Consider the following 10,475-nt stretch of genomic DNA (forward strand, 5'->3'; position numbering starts at 1 on the left):
CTCTTGTACAAATCTAGAACAAGTGCTTTCTATGTGCTGTCACATTGAGGGCAAGGTGTTCCGGTTGAGTGCTCCTTGGCATTAAAAGGGTGCACAAAGCCTAGGCTGTGATTGCATGCCAACCTGACGCAGAAATCAGGCTGTACCTTGTCTACACTTGCATGACAATTTCCTTGCGGCCAGTCCAGATTATCTCGCTAATGGCAAGGTACGGCTTTTCCAGTGCTGACAGGGACATTTCACAGCAAAGGATTTAAAATTCAAAAGGCACTCGCTCATCTGAGCTATCTTTGTTGCAGGTGAATGGTAACAATTGAATAAGATGAGAAAAATTAAGAAACCGGCACACTGCTCTTTATTTAGCTTTACGTATCGGCCTGAAGGCCTTCGTCAGAGCTTTAAAAAGGATTTAAAATGCATTTTGATGTATAGTAGCACAGGCACCTGCACTAAGGCACTCATGGCTTCCTCCTACAATTATATTAGTATGTGCCTCCTAGCAGTTTTGGCTAGTGTCTGTATTGTGCTGGTCCTGTCTGTGGTTCACAGACCCCCTGGTCACCCGGGTGGGGTGGGCCTGCCCTGCCTGTCCTGGGCCCTGCACCTGTCTCTGTTTGATCAGACCCTCCATTCGACTAACTATTGATTCCCCTTCACATTGTGAAGGCCCTCACATTCCGATCGCAATCTGTTAATGAGTGTATCCTCCAGCTCTTCCCTCCTGTGGTCATCACTACGATAAGGGAAATGAAACTCTCCGCTACCCCCTTTTCTCTCTCTTTCCCTCGCTACCTTTTTCTTTCTGTTTCTACCCTCTTCAGTGTATCTCTCTCTCTGTGTGTGTGTGTCAATACTGTAATCTATCGCCTCCTAATAACCTGGGAGCAGATAGTATTGCAACAGCAAACTTGTAAAAGCAATCATTTTAATCAGGTGACGGGCTAAATGCTGTCAGAATGGGGGCGCCCGTGGGAACGCTAGACCAGGACAGGAGGTAAGGAGAAGGATGCTCCAAGTAGTAGGGGAAAAGGGTAGTACGGGGAAAGGGTAGTACGGGGAAAGGGTAGTACGGGGGAAAGGGTAGTACGGGGGAAAGGGTAGTAGGGGGAAAGGGTAGTACGGGGGAAAGGGTAGTACGGGGGAAAGGGTAGTACGGGGGAAAGGGAAGTAGGGGGAAAGGGTAGTACGGGGGAAAGGGTAGTATGGGGGAAAGGGTAGTACGGGAAAGGGTAGTACGGGAAAGGGTAGTATGGGAAAGGGTAGTACGGGAAAGGGTAGTACGGGGAAAGGGTAGTACGAGGAAAGGGTAGTACGGGGAAAGGATAGTACGGGGGAAAGGGTAGTACCAGGAAAGGGTAGTACGGGGAAAGGGTAGAACGGGGGAAAGGATAGTACGGGGGAAAGGGTAGTACGGGGAAAGGGTAGTACGGGGGAAAGGGTAGTACGGGGGAAAGGGTAGAATGGGGGAAAGGATAGTACGGGGGAAAGGGTAGTACGGGGAAAGGGTAGTACGGAGAAAGGGTAGTACGGGGGAAAGGGTAGAACAGGGGAAAGGGTAGTACGGGGAAAGGGTAGTATGGGGGAAAGGGTAATACGGGGAAAGGGTTGTACGGGGAAAGGATAGAATGGGGGAAAGGATAGTACTGGGGAAAGGGTAGTACGGGGAAAGGGTAGTACGGGGAAAGGGTAGTATGGGGGAAAGGGTAATACGGGGAAAGGGTTGTACGGGGAAAGGGTAGTATGGGGGAAAGGGTAATACGGGGAAAGGGTTGTACGGGGAAAGGGTAGTATGGGGGAAAGGGTAATACGGGGAAAGGGTTGTACGGGGAAAGGGTTGTACGGGGAAAGGGTAGTACGGGGAAAGGGTAATAAGGGGAAAGGGTAGAACGGGGGAAAGGGTAGTACGGGGAAAGGGTAGTATGGGGGAAAGGGTAATACGGGGAAAGGGTAGAACGGGGGAAAGGGTTGTACGGGGAAAGGGTAGTACGGGGGAAAGGGTAGTACGGGGAAAGGGTAGTATGGGGGAAAGGGTAATACGGGGAAAGGGTTGTACGGGGGAAAGGGTAATACGGGGAAAGGGTTGTACTGGGAAAGGGTAGTATGGGGGAAAGGGTAATACGGGGAAAGGGTAGTACGGGGGAAAGGGTTGTACGGGGAAAGGGTAGTATGGGGGAAAGGGTAATACGGGGAAAGGGTAGTATGGGGGAAAGGGTAATACGGGGAAAGGGTAGTACGGGGGAAAGGGTTGTACGGGGAAAGGGTAGTATGGGGGAAAGGGTAATACGGGGAAAGGGTAGTATGGGGGAAAGGGTAATACGGGGAAAGGGTAGTACGGGGGAAAGGGTTGTACGGGGAAAGGGTGATGAAATGGCTATCTGTTCCTTCTAACCAGATTCCCTTTCCTCCTTTTCATTTGTCTGAATTCTCTCACCTCATCTTCAGAGGATTTGTGGGGATGGTTGTTTTTAAAAGGTTTAATTCTATCCATATGTACAGCAGCCTGTGTGTTTGAAGGGGGAAATGACAATAGTTTTATATGACCCAGACCATTTCAGCTCATCCAGTTGATGTTTGTCAGGAACGGGGACAGGATTTAAGCCTTTAGGGCTGTGTTGACCCACGCGACCCCTCGCTGTGTGAGTGTGTGCACACACTCGTGTGTGTCTGTTAGTGTGAGTGTGTATGCATGCCTGCGTGCTAGCATGCATGAGTGTGTTGTGTGTGTGTTTTTATCAACTCACCCAGCGTGGTACTGAGTGTGTGTCACGTCCTCGACCCCTCCAATGAGGATCTGTCTCAGTGCTAATCCCACCAATAGCAGTGTGACAGGAAACAAGGGCTGACCAGACGGCTTTGTGTCTCAAAGACCTTTGCACCGATTTACTGTCTTCACTTACAGTAAAGCCCACTGGAGTGCTGTGACAACCGTTTCAGAGAGGACCTTCCAGAGTGCATTTAAAATTAAACACCTCTGCTGCTAACATACCGTGGCATGTACTCTAGTCAGTCGGGGTTGAGACTTTGAACTCATGTTTGGGTTACTGATCAGATCTGTCCACGAGAAAGACCTTGAAGGTGGACAGTACATGTTTGGCTTCATAGTGTTTTCATTAAAACAATCAGGGTGGTAATGTTCATTTAATTGTTCACCCTTAACTAGTTCACCCCATTTAATAGTTTACCGATGATAATTGCATTGATCATCATCAAAGAGAAAATATAAAGAGCCTATTAGAGTATTTTCACTGTTTTCTATTTCATCTTGAGGGCAGAGCATGAGCTGGAAACACCCACACTCACACACACAAACAAACAAATATATTTTAAGTGTCTGCATTGTAGTGCAGATAACTGCAGGTGAGAGATTCTCAGAGTGTTTTCCTCTGTCTCCCCAGGCTTCTCCACGCTGTCGTTGGGAGACCAGATGAGTCTACTGCAGAGCGCCTGGATGGAGATCCTGATCCTGAGCATCGTGTTCCGCTCGCTGCCCTACGAGGACGAGCTGGTGTATGCAGAGGACTACATCATGGACGAAGAACACTCGCGGCTCACGGGCCTGCTCGACCTCTACGTGTCCATCCTGCAGCTCGTACGCAAGTACAAGAAGCTGAAGGTGGAGAAGGAGGAGTTTGTCACCCTCAAGGCCATCGCTCTCGCCAACTCAGGTAGGACAATATACACCGACTCCGTATGTAGCATAAATAAGATGGCAGTCAGTGATAATAGGTGAATATTTGGATATTTTATTCTTTACAAGGTTTTTTAATTTATGCAATATGATGAGAACAATCAATCTAAAAAACAATAAAATTTATTATTTAAGGTAATATTGTATTTTTGCTGAAAATGTATGTTTTGAAGAGTCTGATTTTTCAGTATTTTATGGACAATATGATATTGTAAAATGGGCAATCCCAAGCAATATATCCATGTGGACAAAAATAATACTTTTTGGACTTTTTAACTTTTTGTTGTAATTTTATGAATTAAGCTAGTATTTATACATTTTAGGACACATTTCATTCATCTCAAAAACTGTCATATACTGTATCAAATCTCGAGCCAGAGTTCATTTCAAATGAACAAACGATTACTATAGTGCCAGTGACACAAAAATATAAAATTTGTTAGGAATATTTTTAAACACTCATTAATTTGCCAAAACCAAAACATTTTCCATTTATATTGCACAAATGTAGAAAACTGTTTCAAATGTTATATTGGAATATTATCTTATTATCTTATTCATAATAACAACTGTTCATAATTTATGATGGTTAATTCTCTATAACAGTAGCTGCAGGGCACGCCAACCATGGGAGATAAATTTAGCATTTCATTAGGAGCACAGGGCCTGTCAATACAATGTGTTAAGTCGAATGGAATGAGTATCAGGGAGTGATGGGGCTTGTTTGTTCCAATGCGAAGACGGTACACTCGTATCGACAGGCTGCTTTTGAGTAGGCAGGGCCTGTCCCTCTCTGATCAATGCCTGGCTGGGCCACGGGCACGCTTTCTCTTCTTTTGTCTGGCTGAAAAATGAAAACGCTGACGGTGGGCTTTGCTTTGCTTTGCTTTCAGACAACAGAGCTTTGTTGGGGGGTGGGTGCGGGTGAGGGAGGGAGGGAGGCCGGGTGTCGGGGTAGGGAGGAGGCGTCCGGAACGTTTGAACAAGGTCTCTGTGAGATCACTCTCCCGGGAGCCCCTCTGTCTGACAGCTGTGAAAATTCATAGCGATTGATTTTGTAATTAGCAGTTTATCAATCGGATCGACTTGGGCTCTCTGATGGATTGCAAGGAAATTGTTTCTTCAAAGTAGTTTTTTTAAGCCTATCCCCTCCTCCATAGCCTACATGCTGCATGCTCTCCCTCGCTCTCTCTCTCTCCATATCTCCATCTCGCTCTCTCTCTGTATCTCCATCTCCCCCTCTCTGTCTCTCTCGCTCCATATCTCCCTCTCTCTGTCTCTCTCTGTATCTCCATCTCCCTCTCTCTGTCTCTCTCGCTCCATATCTCCCTCTCTCTGTCTCTCTCTCCATATCTCCAACTCCTTCTCCCTCTCTGTCTCTCTCTCCATATCTCCAACTCCTTCTCCCTCTCTGTCTCTCTCTCCATATCTACATCTCTCTCTTGGTCTATTGCTCTCTTTTATTTCTCATCTGGTCTCTAGCTCTTTCTTTCATTCCTTCCTTCTTGCCTGCACTTCACCCCGAGACCTTTGTCCACTGCTCACTCATTCTTGGCATTAGATGAGTTTAATGGCAAAAATGTAATGCATGTGCTGAAGCACACATGTACACACACACATATACTCACTTATGTTTTTGATACGTTTATTGGTTGTATTATTTTATCACAGTAATTCAAATGCATTTAATTGCTAATAATTTGTCTGGGCATTGACTTGTACATATTACCTAATATGCTGTTTATCTTTGACTAATCCTGTATGAAGCAAAGAGGAGATACGATACTCTCTGACTTCCTGGTGAATTTCCCTTTTGTTCTCCCCCCCCCCCCCCCCCCCCCATCTGCTCATATCCCCCCACCCCCCCTGCTCAACTGCTCATTCACTTTCCAAAACGACCTACTTCATTTTACCGCTGTGGATTGGAAAGCGTCAGGGTGAGAAATGTCTCAAGGTCTTGGGAATATAGTTGTTCCAGTCAATGAATTTGGGACGAAGTCTGAAATCTGTTTTGCCTTTTATTGTCCCGCGTGGTGAAATATGCACTGCCAAGGTGATATGAGTCAAGCAATGACACACCGTCTCATAAGTGCCAGACACTGGTTAACCACAAGCCCAGTGCATCCTTGAGAGAGAGAGAGAGAGAGAGAGAGAGAGAGAGAGTATGAAAAGGGAGTGTTACAGCATTCTGTACATACCGTAAGAGTATCCTTGAACAATGCAATACACCACAGCACATCAGACAGGGAGAGACTGCAATGAGACTGAAAGGTCAGGGAGGATATGGGCTACAGAGTCAGTATGATACTGTACACATGGTTGTTGTTGATGTAGTTTCACTGTTACAGTAGACCTACAGTACATACATGTAGTTACACTGTTACAGTAGACCTACAGTACATACATGTAGTTACACTGTTACAGTAGACCTACAGTACATACATGTAGTTACACTGTTACAGTAGACCTACAGTACATACATGTAGTTACACTGTTACAGTAGACCTACAGTACATACATGTAGTTACACTGTTACAGTAGACCTACAGTACATACATGTAGTTTCACTGTTACAGTAGACCTACAGTACATACATGTAGTTACACTGTTACAGTATACCTACAGTACATACATGTAGTTTCACTGTTACAGTAGACCTACAGTACATACATGTAGTTACACTGTTACAGTATACCTACAGTACATACATGTAGTTACACTGTTACAGTAGACCTACAGTACATACATGTAGTTACACTGGTTCAATTGGAGTTAATATAATTTGTTTCGTTTGATCAATCATCAGTCAAAATATGGTTTCCAGCAAGCTAAAGCACTAACATTCCAGTGATTATTTAATCAAATGTACAATAGTGTTTACTTTCATTCCACTCATTTGTTGTTCCACATGTGTCTGTGAGAGAAGAGGGAGGAAATGAATGAAAATGTGAAGGAAGTATTATTTCTTTATTGAAGCTAGTTTACACCATCCAATTCCCTGATGGAGTGTTTATAAGAAAACAATCTATTCCGGAGCTGTCTTTTGGAACAGTGAGGTGTTTAATATGTATTCATTCACTGGGGGTTGGCTGCTATTCATTCCATTGTGTGCTGCAGGAGACTGCTGCATTATATGGATTTTCAGTCTCGTTGGTCAAAGGCCATACGAAAATCAAACCAAGGCCACCTGGCAAAACAAAATACATTAAGCTTTGTGTTTTTCTTTATGTTCTATTGTTTATCTTGTTGCAGTGTGAATTATGCCAATAACGTGTCTAATAGCTGATCACTAGATCACTAGTACACACCCAGCCATGTTTTACTTTAGCAAAAATGGAATTCCTGCTGTGTTCATCAGCCTCGTTCAGCTCTCATTGCATTGGAAATGTGCACTGTATTCTGCAAAGTGTTGATGTGTTACTATTTACAGAACTATTTTACATTGCATTAAATCAAGCACTGGTTTGTGTTGTCATTGTATCTCTGAAGATGTTAACATGACTCATGTTGAAGAGCCCCCTCTCACTGACTGTTTCTTTCCCTCTCTCTCCAGACTCCATGCATATAGAGGACGTGGAGGCAGTGCAGAAGCTCCAGGATGCGCTCCATGAGGCCCTGCAGGACTATGAGAGCAGCCAGCATCAGGAGGACCCCCGGCGGGCAGGCAAGCTGCTCATGACCCTGCCCCTGCTGCGTCAGACTGCCACCAAGGCCGTGCAGCACTTTTACAGCATCAAGGTTCAGGGCAAGGTGCCCATGCACAAACTCTTCCTGGAGATGCTGGAAGCCAAGGTCTGATGGAGGAGCAGGTGATGCAGACAGAAGGACATGGAGAGAGGGGACTCAGGACAGGAGAGGAACACCCTGCTGACTGTGACAGGAGACTGTGACTGACCTCTCTCGCGCTTTGCCCCCCCCCCTCCAACCCAAGACATTTAAAAAAAATAAAAAAATAAAGAAGAACAAATGCAAAACTTGGTTAAAAGTATAAATGTAAAATGATGCAGATTAATTTAAAATATATTAGAAATACTATGTACAGTAATAATTTTGTTTTGTTTATGGTCTGTGGTCATACTGTATGTGAAGGATCTCCCCCTCTCTATATCTTCAGAAGGAATAATTGCAGGCTCTTAATTAACATGGTTTTATTTCTAGTCAGAATATACAGTTGAGTCAACCACTATGACTCACTTGTTAGACAGTTGTTTCACCTCCTGGACTTGACCAGGACATGTATATATTTATTAATAATGATTGACTGAGTGTACAGTTATGTCTGGTGAAGCCGACGGCCATTTTCTCTCTTTCTCCTTCTTTGGAAAAAAAATGAAAAGAAAGAAAGAACAGAACGTGTTACCTAAATGTGAGCTCTACTGATCTAAATGTCCTTGAATATACCTCTTCAGAGCAGTGAGCTGTGTGATGTGGATTGGTCTCAGACAGGAAGAAGATAAACTGGTCACATGACATGTTTAACCAAACTAGCATAGCCAGGTAGTCAGTCGTCTTATTCTGTAGTAACTCAGCAATAAAGGGAGCCGTGCCGTGGACAAGTCATGTTAAACCTCCTATATCATCAGCTTCACTACGCTGCTCTGTCTGTCTGTCTGTCTGTCTGTCTGTCTGTCTGTCGCTAGAAGACCATGCCCTCCCATTTGTGTGTGAGTGTGTGTCCTGGCAATGGACGCACCACTCACCTGTTGCACTGTAGCGTTTCTCCTCTGTAAACCCCACATTTGGTGATTGTTCAAGCCAATGGAAATTGCCTCTTGGCAACTGAGTGAATGACCTCATCTGGGCAGGGTGAAAGATGATGAGTGGGTTTGGGGCGGGGGTATCAAAGGATTACTGCCGAGTGGCAGAAGTCCAGAAGATTCCATGTTCAAACAATCAGAGGCCCATGTGTCAAATGCTCTATTTTGGGTCCTTTAAGGCCGTGGCAGAGTCCTCCCACACAGGGAGCAAGGTGTCCAGCATCTGCTGCCTGTCTTTTTATAGCTGGGACTGTCTTTATGGAGCTACAGCCAAACTGAGGTGAATGGCAGGTGCAGTGATGTGTTGGTAGCTAGCGCTTCACGCTGACTGGGGGTATTTTTAACCCAGAAGGAGGTTATTGCTGTAGCTGCCTGCCTGCTATCTACTGTTCAGCTCTGCCTCCCTCCAGGAGTACAGTAGACACGTGGAACGCTGCTTGACCCCATGTTGACACATTAGCTGTGGTGTAACACCTCTCAACAGACCAGGAGACAGACAGGCATCCTTAAAGACAGCAAATCACTCCCCAAGGTGCTCCTCTTGTGAGAAGCCATGCAGGCTACAAAGTGTCAGCATGTTTCAAAGGGTAGCACCAGTCCCATGGTGTGTCTGAACAAGGTGTGATCTCGGTGGGAAAGTGACGAGAGGGCCTCCATGCTCCCAGTGTGTAGGTAGGTCGACCTCCATGGTGCATGCTGGGCCCTGTAGTTCAGTACTGTAGACTCATGCTGTTCTCGTTCTGCATGGGAGAGAATGTGATGGGAGGGGGATGATTATACTACTGACGTGGTTAATGTGATGTGATACATGTTGGTGCTGTCACAATATGAACCTGTGATCAAAGGAATCCCTGACATTGTAGACGGGATGGTTGCTACTCTGCTTGTGATATCATTGACCAGTGTTAATCCTGCAGCACCCTATTTTACTGCAGCCTGATTGGTCACTTAATGGAGGATGACTACACACCCCAACACCTAATAATCCCAATTTGAACTAGCCGCTGTCTACTTAACAGGCTCCACTTTAGGGGGTGACCATGTAACTTGAACTATTTTACTGTTGTGCAATACAACGGGGACCAATTCTGACTGAAACCATGCTGTTAGCATGCTTTTACCAAGATTTTGGACAATTGGATTAATATTTCAATATTATTACAAATTATTCTTATCAAAAATAACTATCAGAACTACATTTTCATTGCTCTACTGTAAAATACAAGCGTTTGTATGGACAAGTACAGATGAAACAGATCAGACAGTTTAGCAGAAAAACTTTACAACAAGCTTTTTGTAGTGATCCAAAATTCACACCCAATACAATGCAACGTAAACTCCAGGCACCTCCCTTCAATGCTTTCAGTTGTATTTAGGCTCCTCTAGAATGAAAATAACAAGTCTTACATTCAAACTGGGTCTATACAGTATATAAGGTGTATATATACTGTGTATATATATATATATATATATATATACAGTATATCAATGCCAATGGTTACTGGACAGTATACAGTAGGTTGCCGAGTTACAGCAGTTCAAAATAAAGTACAGCATGCAGCGTCCTGCTGACTACTACCTCATCACTATTGTCGATACTTTCGATTTCAAGATGTATTCTTCATCAGTATCATCATCATCATGGCTGTATTGAAATATACATGAGCCATCCACGTTTCTATCAAAGATTTATTGTCTAGAAATGCCCCTGCCAAGATACACTATACACACAAAAGTATGTGGACATCCCTTCCAATTAGTGGATTTGGCTATTTCAACCACACCCATTGCTGACAGGTGTATAAAATTGAGCACACAGCCATGCAATCTCCATAAACAAACATTGACAGTAGAATGGCCTTACTGAAGAGCTCAGTGTCTTTCAACGTGGCACCGTTATTGGATGCCACCTTTCCAACAAGTCAAATTTATGCCCTGCTAGAGCTGCCCCGGTCAAATGTAAGTGCTGTTATTGTGAACTGGAAACGTCTAGGAGCAACATTGGCTCAGCCGCGAAATGGTAGGCCACA

At 44.6% G+C, this 10,475-nt stretch overlaps 1 protein-coding gene across 1 annotated transcript in view; it reads left to right on the forward strand.

Annotated features, from left to right (window-relative positions):
- The window catches only part of LOC139375224 (steroid hormone receptor ERR2-like), a 52,024-nt gene extending 42,128 nt beyond the window's left edge, over positions 1-9,896 (forward strand). Inside the window, exons 7-8 of the mRNA XM_071116819.1 lie at positions 3,396-3,665; positions 7,242-9,896. Coding sequence (XP_070972920.1) covers positions 3,396-3,665; positions 7,242-7,486 — 515 coding nt within the window. The 3' untranslated portion in view covers positions 7,487-9,896. The remainder of the gene's footprint in view (positions 1-3,395; positions 3,666-7,241) is intronic.
- Positions 9,897-10,475: the final 579 nt, after the last annotated feature.

The sequence above is a fragment of the Oncorhynchus clarkii genome, chromosome 19 (assembly GCF_045791955.1).
Source record: "Oncorhynchus clarkii lewisi isolate Uvic-CL-2024 chromosome 19, UVic_Ocla_1.0, whole genome shotgun sequence".
In the NCBI taxonomy this organism is placed as follows: domain Eukaryota; kingdom Metazoa; phylum Chordata; class Actinopteri; order Salmoniformes; family Salmonidae; genus Oncorhynchus; species Oncorhynchus clarkii.